Here is a 15786-nt window from a genome sequence, read left to right as displayed (position 1 = left end):
AGGAGGTGTGGCTAGGTATGGATGCTCAGCAGTGGTCAATCAAACCGAGGTCGTGCTGGTGGAGTGTTGGAATTCTGAGCATTGTGAAATGGTATACATGGGCTGGAAATCTAATCGTCCTTGATAAATCAGTCACTCGTATACGACCTTTTCATGTCTTTTTCAAACCTCTTTTAGTACATTTATATTTGATATTTCCCCTTGTTGTTGGGAAGTTAGCTGCATACATATAATACAGGTCGTGAAGAGGTGCAAAATGTGCAACCCGACTTTTCTATGTAACATGTGTTAGTACTTCCAGGGCTGCTCCTTCCGTTTAGTTGACGATATGAAGATAAATATGATGCCACCCAGATGGATAAATATCTACCATGTTGAGTAACTATGTCCCTAGTGCCTTTCACAGTTACCATTCATTCTTGGCCTTTCTTATATAGAAATCTCTCCATCCACAGCGCTGAGACTGTGTTCCTTGTCGGCCTTCATGGCACTGAGGTCACCACAGACACCAAAAAAAACACTTCTGCCCTGTCAGATATAGATAATCAGAAGCTCGAGGAGACATCCCTTCTTATGACTCATAAGGACATCAACAATGGTCTTGGTCCTCTATTTGCCGCCGTCAAATTCCTCTGCTACCGCAATGATGACCGAACCAAGAAGCCAGCATTTCTGCGGATGTATCAACAAATGTCTATCGCCGGCACCGATTTCCCAATCTCCAGAACTTGAGGAAGCCAGGCTGGTCCACCATTTCAGCATCCTGAGTTGACAGCATTGAAGAAATTAAAGGAAAAAGGCTGCGAAGTTATCCCCAAACTTCTTGGCTATCAACATGAACAGCAGAAGCATGATGGCATTATTCCATTGGGCTTTACCACCTGTATTGTCTGGGATAAAGTTCCTGGAGAGCCTCTCACCGATGAGTATTTCTAGAGCAGGCGTCCTCATATCCGCCCCGCAATCCGTGAAGAATTCTACCGAGGGTATCAGTAAGTTCCTACTCTGTTTTTATCTGTTAAGTCATTGCGTTAACATATCGATAAGACAGCTTGTGCCGTGGGGTCTTCAGTCACTAGTGGCCTCGTCATCGAATCTCATCTACGATAAGTTGACCGGAAAAATGTAAGTGATATTCCTTCCCCGAGATGGTATATGCTTATTATTCTTATTTCCAGGGGCATCTCGGGTTTCTCAAATGCTGGTCCCATTGATAGCACTGAAAAATGGCTTGATACCAACTACTTTGTACAAGCTAGCCAAGCTGGTGGACCTTGACAACAGTGACTGGAAGTTCTACATACGACGCAATTTATGCAGAGGTTGGAACCACAGTTATCGCTGTCAATCAATCCAATATTCGCTGGTAACCAACTCCTGATCCTTTTAGTTTGCTTATAATAGGCACAAATGATGTTTAATATGTAACTAGTAACTTGAATATGACGGTGACTAACATGTCACTAAAGTACTATTCACGTGGAGTATTATACGAGCGCAGGTATCAGGCCACCCTTGATAAACATCCTGATATGCGAATACAGCAAAGTATAACCTAGGCGCTTTATTTATACCCATACTTTGGTGAAGCCAATGAGCGGAGCCGTAAGTGATCACAAAGATATGACTACGAACTACGTATTTTCTATTCTGCTACAATGTCTACACTAGAGAAGGAAAAGGATAAAATGAATTGGGTCAAATAGTTTTTCAGCAATAGGGTAGAGTACAATACATGTCATGGGAACCATTTGAGATCATTTGGGGGACAGGGTAGAACAGTAGAAAAGAGGAAAAACAAAAGAAAAAGATCAGGGTGCTTGGGCTTTGGATAGCTAATGCCCGCTAATTCCGCAATGAACATATGCAAACTGGAACATTATTTCCTTGTCTCCTCAAAACTTAACATCCACCCGCCATGATGACGCCGTAGTACCGACGGCTCATCTCTGCGGTCTGCAAAACACGAGCATCTCCTGTCAAGGGCAGGCCCAGGACAGCGGAAGATTCAACAGTCTGTAGAAAGATGGAAGTCAGCAATGAGCAAAAACAATGTATCAGCGGAAAAGGGAGGGGTAAACTAACATGAACATCCTCGTGCGTAATCCAGCCGGCGACAGCCCGGCTCATCTCCTTAAATGCAACACGCTCCTCCAGTCCTTCCAGGCTGGATCCCTGAACACGATCGCCCATGGCAACAAGAGCGGCCACCAAGCGGTTCAGGCGAACTGGATCACGTCGGCCACTGGTGGCGTTGACCAGGCGGAGGAAATCTTCGTAGACACCGCCGCCAGAAGACCAGCCGCGCATTTTACGTTCGGGGCCGTCGCCGAAGCCAGAGACGAGAGCCTCGAGGGTACGGTAGTCACCCTCGATGATGGTGCTTGGACCGACGATGCGACAGAATGTGGCGTGGGCGTCGTTCCAGTGCTTGCCGCGAATAAGACAGTCGACCTCACGAGGAGCGTCGCCAATGTCGCGGGCATGAAGGGCCTTGGCAACCCAGATCCAGGGCTCAGGAAGCTGGAGCTCAGTAACGAGATATTGCCATGCCGGGTGGGAGGAGCCGTCGGCAGCGAAGGGCTCGGGAAGTTGAGCGGCGAACCGGCCGAGAGTTTCTTGGACGGCTTGCTTGCGATCGTTGGCTTGGGAAAGGTGCAGGAGAACAAACAGTGCTTGATCAAGTTTTCCGCCTGCACTGAGTTCAGAAGCGAAGTCCCAGATGAGTTTGTCGGTTTGATGTTGGTCGATTTTGATGGCCTGGTTTTGTCCGACCGTCGCAGCGAGAACGTGGTGTAGCTGGAAGGAGAATCGGTTGGACAGACGGTCACCGGAGACGGATTCGGGAAGGAAAGATGCCGGAAATTCAATGGATTTGGCACTGTTGCTTTGAATCGCCGAGAAGGCCTTGAGCAGCACCCAGAGAGGAGACTCGCGCCCAAGTGTATCAGAGCCAGGCTGCAGGACTGCATGTGAGCTGGCCTGGTGCGACGGGTGGGGGAAAGCGGGTTCTTGTCCGGTAGCCAAATCCTCAAGGAACTTGGAGACAGCCACCTCAATGGGCTCATCTTCAGAAGTGCAATACCACAGACGAAGACCGAAGGCCTGGAACCAATCTAGATTAAACCGCTCAGTGAAGCCAAAGCTGGAGGCCCGGTCTTCAAGTGCACCGCCGGATTTGCCCTCGCTACGGAGAGCATTTCCTGCGACCAGTTCGTAGAGTGCTCGCACGGGTTCACTCATCTCCGAGAGGATATTGTTCTGACGCCATACCTCGATCTGGTTCGCTATGTCAGCCCGCGAGGTAGCATCGCGGCCAATCTGTGCAACCACAGTCGCCAGATGCGGGTTTTGACTCTCAATCAACGTCTTGCACGCTTCCTCCACTCGGTGGGAACAAATCAAATGGACGGCGCGTTCGATGGGGGAGCGAATCAGATCCAGGTTTTGGGTCTGCTTTTCACGAATTATTCCCTCCCAAAGACGTGTGAGTCGGTCCTTCTTGATTCGGTGCGCAAATTGCTGTCGTAGTCGCGAGGGCACACCCGCTGAGATGTCGTCCTCAATATCGTCATTAAAAAGAATGTTGAGAAGCTGCCACACCAAGCGCTCTTCCTCCGACTGGGAACGAGTAGACGGCGAGAGAGGGAACTGCGACAGGTCGACCTTAGCCATACGAACGAAGGGAGCGCCGTCGATGCGCTGGATAGAGGACTGAAGCCGCTGGACGTCAAGCATTTCCTTGACCTATATCATCATCAGTATCCAATTCAAATAAACACCAACCAGACCATTAAACATACCTCGCCAGACTGAGTGTAAGCCATGACTGCAATATCACGTTCTTCGCTGAAAATGGAGAAACTTTCTTTCCAGGTCTTGTTCACCCCCAAGATTGTGTCCTCCATATCGTTTTTCGCGCAGATGAGGGAGTCCATGGGACCCCAACGGGGCTTGAAAGAGCTATGGAAAGCAGCGTCGGATTCGCTCATTTGTGTTGTATCGCCAGCAAAGGTCTTGGGTTGCTTGTTGTAAGGCCACTGGAAGGAAGAAAAAAAGTTTTAGCTCAGGTTATCTCATTTGTTAAACTATCTGAAGGGTGATGTGCAATTTCATAGATACACGATGCAGTAACACAGGACGGGGGAAACGAAAGGAATGATAATCAGTGTGAACATAAGGGAATTCTAACCTCAAAGCCCTTTGGGGGTGCTTTAGAAGCCTTCAGCGGAGAAGGGGCAGCTTGTTTGCGCGGCTGCTGAAACAAAGAGTTCATAAGATCAATGCTGTTCGAGAATCCTTTCTTAAGAGGGGCTGTAGCAAGAGTTGTAGGAGATTCGTCGTCCACAAGGTTGCGATCAATGAAAGCATTTGCCTGCATTTCACGCAAGGCATCGCGGTTCTGCTTGCGAGGGCTGATGGTGCGCTGCAGCTGCTCAGCCCAATCGCCACTGAGATCAAGCTGGGGCTTTGGAGGACTGCCGAAGTGTTTTGAGATAGGGTAAGTGGTATCCAGATCACCGACGGTGTTCTGGTAGTAGTCCCGCTCCACGGTGCGATGAGGAGTCGGAAAGGCACCCTCCATATCCATTTCATCTGCCTCATCTGATCCAACTACCGAGTCGCCAGACTGTTGGCTCTCGGTGACGACATCGTCGTCATTCTCAGTAGTCGAACCCGTGGAGCCTTCCTCTAAAAAAGACTCGGTCTCACCCTCAGAAAAATAATCATCCTCAACAGGCGTGGCCTGACTAGCAAAAGAGCCAGGAACAAGCTTGCGCTTTTTGAAATCGAAAGTATCATCTTCAACGCCAATCATAGAGCCGACGAAGGACTCGTCGATGGAGAAAGTGGTGGATTGGTCGAAATTGGTAGACTGATCGAAACTCGCAGAGTGGTTGAAATGAGCCCTGGGGGTGGGGTGGTCAGGGCCCTGGGCACTCATGGTGCTCTGATCAAGACTCTCACCTTCCTCTTCATCATAGTCGAGGCCATATGTGGTGAAATGAGGCACCTTGAAAACCCAGGTTCCAGTCTCAGTCTCGTAGTTAACGAACTCAGTATCGCCCACCTTCCGCAGACGATCAATGTGTTTCTCGAACAGAGGACCACTGGTGACAGGCGAGTTGCTCTTCCTATCTCTACCACGGGGCCATGAGTTCTCAATCCGCAGGGTAGATGGCACGTTCAGTCCCTTGCCCCTGGCAGGCTTGACAGATTCCTCGGGGTAGACAGTAATCTTGCGAAGACCGATATCCACAATATTGGAGAAAAGGTTGTCCAAATCAACGCCAGTCAGATCAACGGGGCCGTTGAACGTGACAGATCCACAGTTCTGACGTCCAACGGTGAAGTCGACGACTTGTCTGAGCTGATCGCGGCTCAATCGGCTAAGCTCGGCACGGGAAGGCTGCATCCAGTACTCACCAGGCCTTGGGTCACCGCCAGGGATGAATGTAAGGCGTTTAACAGTAGCACCGTTGGTGGTTGGTGGTGCGCTTTCGGGGACAGCAGCAAGGTCACGGCGAACAGACTCCGTCTCAGGATGATCGGAAGTGCGGGTAGCATCGACACCATTGAGGCTACCACTCTTGCGCACAGAGCGAAGGAACCCAAGCTCCTCAGCGGACGGCTCAGGACTCTGAGTTTCAACGCGAACAAGTTCTCCGCCGTGAAGCCCGTTGGTATTAGCGTCGAAGCTAACCTTTTTCTTCAGCTTGTCGGCAGACTGAGCAGCATCTTCTCCGTTGGTGAGAAGAGGGGCTGGGGAAGTACGAGGCGAGGTCGACAATATTTCATTTCTCAGACCACGGTTGATAGTGAGACGCTTGAGGGTGCTGTTACCACGTACGCTGCCGGCCTGTAGGGCACCGGGAGAAAGAACGCTGTCCGACTCGGGATCGAAGGTCTTGCGAAGGTTGCTAGTGGAATAACTCTTGCTGAAGGTACGACCAATGCTGCCATTGACGCTGCCGCGGAGACTGTGACTACCGCCACCAGCCCCCAATAAACTACTGCCAAGTCCAGACGAGGCACCAGTGCTGGCAGATGGCGAGCCATAGGTAGAGTAAGAGAAACCATATCCACGCTTTGGAGGGGTGACAAGGCGATTGGCAGCGTTTGGAGTGATTCTGTAGACTGGCAACGGAGTGCGCTGCTTTTGCTTCATGCTAGATGACAGTGGCGTGGCAAGGGGACCAGGAGCGGATCCGCCGGGAGCAGGAAGACCAGAAAAGATGGACTGGCTTCCATATGGGTTTCCATCAAGGAGCGACGCTTGGAAGCTACCAGGGACAGGCTGAGACTGTTGTCCGGGCGTAGAGGCACCGAAAGGACTGACACCTAAGACACTGGCCTGCGGTTGCTGATTTTGACCACCAAAGAGCGAAGACCCGGCACCTTGAGCCGTAGTGCTTTGACCACCACCGAACATGCCGCCGCCGGTTCCCGTAGTCGAGCCAAAGAGGCCACCGGGCTTCTGCTGCTGTTGATTCTGTGTACCGAACAAGCTACTACCACCAGCGGCTGGCTGGGGCTGCGAGGCACCGAAGCCAGAGAAACCACCTGCCGCGGGAGTTGGGGTAGATCCGAAGAGACCACCGGGCTTTTGTTGCTGCTGGGTCTGCGCACCGCCAAATAGCGAGCTGCCCGTATTAGTTTGCTGATTTTGACCACCGAAAAGTGAGCTAGTTCCCTGCTGCTGGGCTTGCGGTTGGTTTCCACCAAAGAGCGAAGATCCGGCAGCTGGAGGAGTACTGCCAGCGGCGCCGCCGAGCAAACCTGTGCCAGTTCCCTGTTGCTGGGTGCCCGCACCAAATCCACCGCCACCAAACATTGACTTAGGTTGAGTTTGAGCTTGATTCTGTTGGTTCGCACCACCGAAACCACCGAAGGCACTTGTTGTTTGCTGCTGAGCACCCCCACCAAAGGGTGAGGCTGTGGCAGTCGAACCTCCGAACGGATTTGCGGCAGTAGTAGTTTGGGTATTACCGCCGAAACCACCAAAGGCGCTACCAGTTGTGCCGGTAGTGCCAAATGCGGACTTATTCTGTTGTTGATTATTTGCACCGAACATGGACCCGCCGGTGTTGCCGAAAGCTGATCCAGTTCCAGTACCGGTGTTGCTTCCGAATCCACCAGTGGTCTGTGTGGCTCCACCAAACAGGCCTCCTGATGAAGCTGCAGGAGTAGCTCCGCCGCCGAATAAGGAAGTTGCTGGTTTTGCTGCTCCGCCGAACAATGGGTTAGCAGCAGTTGAGCCGAATCCACCTGCGGTCTGGGTTGAACCGAAGCCGGTTGGTGCAGTTGTGGCAGCCCCTCCGAATGGAGTGGTGCTAGCGCCAAAGCCACCAGGAGTAGCTGTAGTATTTTGACCAAATCCACCAGTGGTCGTGTTACCGAAAGCAGGAGCGCCAAAGCCACCAGCTTGACCACTGCCGTTGCCGAAACGACGACCTTGTTGGTAATCCGCTAGGCGTAGCTCCTCGAACGACCATTTATTGTAGGGTTGCATAAAGCAGATGCTTTGATAGTGATTCGTGGTATTGGTTGAGCTGGTATCCTTCTCGTTCCAGGGGCTGAACGGGGTGCCGCCAGTACCTTCGCAGTTTGGTAGAGCTCCCTGGAAGGCAGTGCCTGAGCCACCAAAGCCTGTGCTGGGGGTCGTGGTAGCAGCAGCAGATCCGAAGCCACCGCTAGTGCCGAATCCGCTGGTTCCCGTAGCCGAAGTACCAAAGCCCGTGGGCTTAGCGCTACCGAAAAGGCTTCCACCCGTAGGGGCTGCACTGGCATTAGTGCCAAAGCCACCAGCGGTGCCAGTAGAACCGAATCCTCCACCAGTGCCGAAGCCGCCGGTGGCACCAGCAGTCTGAGTGCCTCCGCCGAAGAGAGATCCACTGTTAGAAGTGTTCGTGGTGCCGAATCCACCTGGGCGAGTTCCGCCACCGAAAAGGGCATTAGGTTGTTGGGCTGGAGTAGTGGTACCGAATGCTATAGAGAAGTAAGAATTAGTAAACACGATCAAGTCTTCAATGCAACGATCAAACAAGTGCGGATTGATGAAAAGAGGTCCTCGGGCACATATCGGCCAAAATGTGGGCAAGTCGCATGTTATTGGCAATTCCAGGATGAGGACAACGAGCGATAACTCCAGGAAGAGCGAAGACCAAATTGACAGGTTCCATTTGCGCGATCAATGCAGGGGCGCTTGAATCGCAAGACCGTGGGATGCGACGTGGGAGATCGCCAGGGAAAATCGAGAGAGCAGCGCAAAGCCCAAGATGTTTGACCACGTACCTCCGCCGGAACCAGATCCGAAGCCAGTAGTGTTGGAAGCACCACCACCGAAGGCGCCGGTGCCTGAAGTGCCAGTAGTGGCGCCTCCGAACGGGGATGCTGTCGAGCCAAAGCCTAGATGACGGAGGGGATCGCGGTCAGAGAGACTTGGATTCGAAGAAGCCTATGCATTCCTTATCTTGTTGTGGTGTCGCTATTGCATCCAAGTAGTCCGCAGGTGGTTTTCGACCGCACGACGAAGTTTGTTATGTTGATGTTTTTTTCGCCTCGCGCGTGGCACCATCGCGGGTCGGAATCAGGAGCACCGGTCGTCGAGATAGGGAAAAGCCGAGGACACGAGTAGGAGGGGGGAATATGGGGGTACAGCGCAAAAACACAAGGGGAATTTGAAAAATTGAAGAGAAAAAACCTACCTCCAGCAGTACCGGTGCCAGCTCCGAAGGCAGAGCCAGTGCCTGTACCAAAGCCGCTGCTTTGGTTGTTCTGACCGAACCCTCCAAATCCGAAAGACATGATGTCGGTTGGAGTTTGTCGGGTGTTTACGAAGTCATAGGTTGATTGCGCGCAGTTTCGAGAGCTTGCAGATTAAGAGAAGAAGAATTGCAAGCAGGAGTGCGCGGGATGAAGAAGAGAGGGAGAAGACGCGACAGAAAAGGAAGAGTTAAGTTTGCTGGAGACTTGTGTTAGGTAAGGTCCGGATCACAATGTTCCATCACGTGATAGCTGCCTAAATCGGACGTCTCCAATGAATGCGGTGCAAAATAAGGACAATAGACTTGTCTTCGGTTTGTTTTATTGAAAAAATGACTCATTGATGCTCAATGCAGCTCGAAGTGAGATATTCTATTGGTTGACGACTATTGTCAAGTCACAAGTGATCCGAAGGTGAAATATACTCAATTGATGTATACCCATTTACTCCATACTTGAGTTTATATTGTTACCCAGGTTTCTCTAAATTTTATTTATTTATTATTCTTGCTACGCTCGCCTATTTCCAAATCATCATTCAACCTAATTTCGGGCTACAGAATTTCGACTGAAAGCTCACATCCAATGTTTATATCGACATGATTGATTTCTACCACAGAACGTTTGATATGGAAAAGATAGGCCCACATGTGTCGAGTCTCGTAACTGATAGTATAATAGCTCCCTATAGTTGACTGCCATCCAATCATCGCAAGTTTTTAGAGTGATCCCAATAGCCACGTGCACATATCAGCTGGTCTCATGCGGTTAAGGAAGACCGTAGACCGCCGGACACCCACGCACCGGAGGCAACTATAAAAACCGTCAACCTTATCGCGCAGATATTGTCCATTTAGGCAATTTCTCAGGCCACCTTTGTGCACATAATTCGAAATAAGATACTATTAAATAAGGAAAGACTCTCCGAGATAATTGAACGAATAGAATCTAAAGAAACCGAATGTACTCAAGAGTCTCAAGCGGATTAGTGTCTTCCAGATAGGTATTCTGCATGAGAACAAGCCCACGCTGTGGCTTGAACTCATTAAGCGAGTTCAAAGGTTAAGATACCGTGGATGATATGTACGGTACACGACGAAACAACAGCGACTATCTAGGTATTTACTATGTAAGATTATGTACATAACATCCAATGAGAGCCAGGACAATGCAGGTAAGAAACCGCACCTCATTGGGTATGTAGATAAAGGGTGTGCCTGGGTTTGAGCCGAGGTAAGTCATAAGATGTAACCAGAGGATCTAGTCTACAAGTGGTACATACAGGTAGTTATTAAAGAGCTTTATTCATCATCGGTCTCATCTCCAAGCTTAGGTAGTGACTCAAAAGTTCCTCTCGCCTCCTCCCGCAACCGGATAATTTGACCCCAGGGCTTGAATTATATATTTTGCGTGGGGCAAGAGAAGCCATGCTGTCTCGTCTTTCTAAAACCGGCTCAGATAATCTCAAGTCTTGTGCTCATCATAAGTTTCTATATGGTGGCATATGAGGGGTTCGTGGCGCCTTTAATTGCTTAAAATGCATGCTGGGCTATTAGGTCGTACTTCACATGGCGGGAGAAGCCTTGACTGGATCTCACTAATCAATACATAAGGGCGGTGGTGTAGGTAGCTTTTGTACCTACTCTAGGTATATTAAGCGACAATGGATATTCTGGCGGAAAGGTGAAGCTGTTACTTGATTCAATGAAGAATAGAGACCATTTGAAAAATTAACTAATAGCATACGCTCTCTTTTTTGGGAATTTCGACTATAGATCACATAGTACAGCTACACACCAGCCAGATGCTTTGCATCGAGGCTGATAGGTAAATGTTTACACATACCCAACAACCTCGGCAGAACTTCCACGAAGTATATATGAAGCGCCAAAAAAATACTATTCACATCGCTTCTGAGCGAACCAAGGGAATCTCAAGTACAAGTAGTGATTCTGAAACCGGAAAAAAAAAAAGAAAAGAGAAGAAACCCGCCCGCATGGTCAAGTCTAGTCCAAGGATTCCGCTATGAACCAAATGGACTGAGGTCGGGGGTGTATGATCCGCGAAGGACCATCATGCTACTTTCAAAAACCCCACCAGGAATTTTGCTCTCCAACGTCATTATCATCAAATTCATAGACCTTCACTTTACTTTCGGCGGGCGGTGTGGACGGTTTCGATGATCTTGTCCACAACACTAGGGTCGGAGAGCTGTAAAGAAGATTTCGTTAGTTATTGTTCAGAATGTATGGTTATGTCACCTAGGGAGCGATGCGCTTACCGTTGATGTATCACCAAGGCTGTCCTCCTCGCCGCTGAGGATCTTCCGCAGAATACGGCGCATAATCTTGCCACTGCGGGTCTTGGGGAGGTCGTCCACGATGAAGACGGCCTTGGGAGCGGCGAAGGGACCAATGGACTTGCGAACTTGCATTGCAAGGTCTTTGCTGATCTGTTCTGGTGTACCATTACTCTCCTTGAGAGAGACGAAGGCATTGACAGCCTGGCCGGTCAGCTCGTCGGCAATACCAACGACAGCAGCCTCAGCAACGGCATCTGTTCATAGTTAGTTTGTGCTCAGTTGGAAATCTTGGATTGTATTGTGGTTGCACTTACGGTGCTCGATAAGAGCAGCCTCGATCTCAGCGGTGGACAGACGATGTCCAGAAACGTTGACGACATCGTCGACACGGCCACGGATCCAGTAGTAGCCGTCGTGATCACGGCCAGCACCATCTCCGGTGAACTATATATGAGTTAGTATCAATCCTGTAAAGGTAGACTGTGAGGTGTCTTACGTAGTAACCCTTGTACACATTCAAATAAGTGTCCATGTAACGCTTGTGGGCACCCCACACGGTGCGAGCCATGCTGGGCCAGGGCTGCTTGAAGGCCAAAACACCCTCGACATCATTGCCAAGAATCTCCTCTCCGGAGACGGGGTCGATAATGGCAGGCTCGATACCGAAGAAGGGGAGGGAAGCACTGCCGGGCTTGGTGGGGGTGATACCACCAAGAGGAGTGATGACGTTTGAGCCAGTCTCAGTTTGCCAGTATGTCTGCAAATTCAAAAATTAGAAGTTATTCCAAAAAGGTCCAAGAGGAAGGGGAAACGAACGTCGCAGATGTGAGCTTCTTCCTTGCCGACAGACTCGAAGTACCACTTCCAGACTTCCGCAGCAATGGGCTCTCCAACTGAGCCAAGAATACGCAGACTCTTCATCTTGTGGTGAATGTGCTCATCTCCAGCGCGCTTCAGCAGACGCAGAGCGGTGGGTGCAACGTAGAATTGGGTGACGTCGTGCTTGTCGATGACATCCCAGTAACGGGAGAAGTTAGGGTAGGCAGGGGTACTCTCGAACACGACGGTGGCACAGCCAAGTAGTAGAGGGGCGTACACGACATAAGTGTGACCGGTAATCCAACCGACATCACCACCGCAGAAGTAGCGATCATCGTCGTGGATATCAAACACGTACTTACCGGTCATGGCAGCACCGAGCAGGTAGCCAGCAGTGGTGTGCATAACACCCTTGGGCTTGCCGGTTGAACCGGAAGTGTAAAGCAGGAAGAGAGGGTCCTCGGAGCTAACCGGCTCAGGGGCGAGGTAGTTGGGGTACTTCTCGACCTCCTCGTGCCACCAAATGTCACGGCCAGCGGTCCAGGGCACCTCGGCACCGGTGCGCTTGAACACCAGGACGGTGTGCACATCGGGGCACTGCTTCATAGCCTCGTCCACAATCTTCTTAGTGCCAATGACCTTGCCACCGCGCTTGCCCTCGTCAGAGGTAATGACGACCTTGGAGGAGGCGTCCAGGACACGATCCCGGAGGGAATCGGAGGAGAATCCAGCAAAGACAACGGAGTGCACGGCACCAATACGTGAGCAAGCCAGGAAAGCGATCACGGCCTCGGGAATCATGGGCAGGTAGATGGCGACCGTGTCACCCTTCTTGACACCGCGCTCCTTCAGAGCCCAGGCAACGCGGGATACCTCGCGCATCAGTTCTCCGTAGGTGATCTTGCGGCCCTCGTTGGGCTCATCAGCCTCATAAATAATAGCGACCTTATCTGGGTTCTTAAGAGCATGACGATCGACGCAGTTGAACGAGGCGTTCAACCGACCCTCAACGAACCAGGCATTGTCGCCGTTCTCGAACGAGCCGTGGTGTGTGGTTTCAAAGTCCTTATCGAATGTGAGGAGCTCACGGGCCATGCGGGCCCAGAAAGTATCGGGGCTCTTAATTGATTCTTCATAAAGTTTCTTGTACTCGTCGAGGTCCTTCAGGTGAGTGCCGGTGGGGTGCTTATCGTGGAACGCCTTGGGGACGTGGAAAGTGTCGACCTCGTGTGCTTCATGCACCTATATCACTAACTGTTAGCCCATTGTACTGCGGTCACCAAAGCCACCTGGGGCTGGTTATCCCGGTGAGAAAAGTAATTCTTACCACTGAGGGCTTGGGAGGCTGAATGGGGCCGTCCGACATGATTGCGGAGTCCAATGGAAGTGATGAATGTGGAATGGACTATATAATAAATTCTGTGCGAGATTATATGTTAGCGGAAATGAATTGCGAAGGTTCCGAAATAAAGAAGGCAAAGTGAGCAAAGTGGGATGAAAGTGTTCTTTGTTTTGATGCGCATAGTAGAGATGAACTTACTCTGTGAGTTATAAGTTATAAAGGATTATGAGTAAACAGCGTATAGCAATTAGAGAGAAGAGAAAAAAAAGAGGAAATCCAAGAGGGGATTCACGACAATATTAGTAGTTCCAGCTTTCCTGGGTGGATGTGCCACTTCCCTTTGGCCATATCAGTGGTCCGTGCACTCTCTTACAATAAAATACCAAAATACCACTCTATCTAGCCGCAGACGGCATGTACGGAGTACATTTGGAATCATTCTACTCTGTACATTGAACTGGATTATTATCCACTTCGATCTCTAGATTAGGACTTGAATAAAGGTATATTTCTCAATACACTCTCAATTCACCCCCCAAATTTCATTTTATTACAATCGTCACATCATAAATATACATGGTTTGGGTTCGGCCATGCGGGGGTTGGTAGGTCCTCTTCCGTTGCTCCGGGGTAAGCTGCCCCTCCAATATTTTTGACTAAGATCATACCGGCCACCTTATTGGGGCATTCCTAGTCGGGAAGAAACGCTAGTTCAACCGACTCTAGCCTAGGTGTTCCGGTGTCCAACCCTTTGTCCGAGTCCAATAGGCGGGGACTATAATCTTGGCTTGGCCAAGGGCCAAGGTCCGGGGTTGGTCGCGGGCCAGGGGAGGGCGGGCCACAGGAGACCTGCAAGTCAGACACATTCAGAAATACAAGCGTGTCCTCGAGCTCCTGGATCAGCTCAGACCCGCCACTACAGGCCTCCCTTGCCGGATTCGAATAGTATTTGAGTATGGAGTTTGTACGTTACAACATATGTTATGTATGCATATAGATTGTATTCCCCAGATTTTATATGTTAAAATTCTTGCTTCGATATGTCATAATATGATGTTATGATGTCAAGGCACCTGGGCATTCTCGGACCGAATATCCCTTATATCACTGTTCGCCATCATGGAGGCTCTATCACGAGACTAGGTAGCCGATCTCGGAATGTGGATGAGTAAGCTATAGGCCTCCTTTTTTGTGTTTGCGCTATTGGCGTTGATCTGATCTCAAAACTTTATACTGGGATAGTACATTATGTATATATATGCACATATATCTACATATGGCAGTAGTCTAAGGGATTGATATTCAAAGGACAGTTCCACTGTTTAGTACAAGACTCTGTATTACTATTCTTTACATGTTTTAATTTACTTTATTTTTAAATGATTCTGGATTGTATTGTGGGGAGTTAAATGAGTGTGGGACAAAAAAGGGGGTACCTTGCAGGGGTTCCTCTCATCCTGTGGTACTTTTTCCTTTATTACAGTTGCATTGGTGGAAATACTTATAAGAAATGAGCTTGACATCTGAAATAATTTATCCTCTTAACATAGGTATCTAGCCTTATGTACTCCGTAGTGTATGCATTGTACAACGAGATCTTGGCCCCTCTGTAACTACTGCATGAAGATCAGTGGAATACGAATGAACACACCTCGTGAACACACTGCTACTCTGTAAGAAAAAAAGGTTGTTCAAGGCCCACCTTTTCCCACTTTCCCAACAAAAAAGAGAGGTGATTTGGCCCGAACCCCAAGACCCTGTGTACACATATGTGTACACCGAGCGATCCGACGGGGTATCAAGCCGTATTTGTATATTTACAATAGTAAGATCGTTGAATTGGCTGCGGGGAGAGAATGTAACCTGCCCAATAAGCGTAACAGAATTATCGATAACGAAGATTATTGTGGGACGAGTCCCTCTGTCGAGTGTGAGACCCGAGAAAAGACCGTGTTATCTCCATGCTCTGCTGGACGTTGCCCCCAACAAAACAAACAAGGAAATTCATCCACACCAGGGAAAAGAGCTGAATATGTATAAACGCGTTGAGGAAGAAAAGTATTTCGTGCTAAATAAATGGCACAAGTGCCAAGTCTATCATGCGGCCACCCTTGTCTCTTGTCACATGTAGACCAACGGCGCGCCATGCATGAATCGCATGACTTTCAGGCCCCGGATGACTTAGGGCCATAGTTAAGATTGATGGAGACCGCTTCGAACTAAATCCAACATAATAAGACGTGGCTAGATCGCTGTATGATCGCATAATCTTTTTTGGCTGTTTTGAGGACTGCTCGACTGCATGTCTTGTAATAGTTCATCCAATCATGTCGCTTGGAGGGGCCTTCTTCCTGCCTCGGTATTTGTTTGATATGGTCAGCCATGTTGAAGTTTGTTAAACCTTTTGTTTCGAATAGTTAGAGTGGGGCGAGTAGATCATTGGGTGGAGCAGAGGGACAATGAATATCTATGTTGTAGTTCAGAACCATGCGGAATACGAACAGTTGGATGGAGTCTGACTCGTACAAGACTGACTCGTACCCCGAGTCAACCCGCT

At 49.7% G+C, this 15786-nt stretch overlaps 4 protein-coding genes across 4 annotated transcripts; 2 read left to right on the top strand and 2 right to left on the bottom strand.

Moving 5' to 3' along the window:
- Positions 1-384: 384 nt before the first annotated feature.
- N7479_002239 (uncharacterized protein) lies at positions 385-732 on the top strand (the record flags this gene model as incomplete). The annotated part of the gene is made up of 1 exon (XM_057249936.1): positions 385-732. One exon carries the CDS (start codon positions 385-387, stop codon positions 730-732), a length of 348 nt encoding a protein of 115 aa, XP_057114368.1.
- Positions 733-835: 103 nt separating this feature from the next.
- Positions 836-1278, top strand: N7479_002238 (uncharacterized protein; the record flags this gene model as incomplete). The annotated part of the gene is made up of 3 exons (XM_057249935.1): positions 836-992; positions 1080-1125; positions 1179-1278. 3 exons carry the CDS (start codon positions 836-838, stop codon positions 1276-1278), a joined length of 303 nt encoding a protein of 100 aa, XP_057114367.1.
- A 624-nt stretch (positions 1279-1902) lies between these two features.
- Positions 1903-8808, bottom strand: N7479_002237 (uncharacterized protein; the record flags this gene model as incomplete). Its single annotated transcript, XM_057249934.1, has 6 exons — positions 1903-2016; positions 2086-3747; positions 3804-4040; positions 4193-7989; positions 8296-8409; positions 8709-8808. The coding sequence occupies 6 exons, from the start codon at positions 8806-8808 to the stop codon at positions 1903-1905; spliced, it is 6024 nt and encodes a 2007-aa protein (XP_057114366.1).
- A 2106-nt stretch (positions 8809-10914) lies between these two features.
- On the bottom strand, positions 10915-13253 carry N7479_002236 (acetate--CoA ligase; the record flags this gene model as incomplete). Its single annotated transcript, XM_057249933.1, has 6 exons — positions 10915-10977; positions 11048-11322; positions 11383-11512; positions 11565-11825; positions 11885-13129; positions 13215-13253. The coding sequence occupies 6 exons, from the start codon at positions 13251-13253 to the stop codon at positions 10915-10917; spliced, it is 2013 nt and encodes a 670-aa protein (XP_057114365.1).
- Between the last annotated feature and the right edge of the window lie 2533 nt (positions 13254-15786).

The sequence above is a fragment of the Penicillium vulpinum genome (genome assembly GCF_028829585.1).
Source record: "Penicillium vulpinum strain IBT 29486 chromosome Unknown utg000001l_segment0_segment0, whole genome shotgun sequence".
Lineage (NCBI taxonomy): Eukaryota > Fungi > Ascomycota > Eurotiomycetes > Eurotiales > Aspergillaceae > Penicillium > Penicillium vulpinum.
Note: the sequence above shows the minus strand (reverse complement) of the source record. Positions and strands in the feature narration are given on the sequence as shown.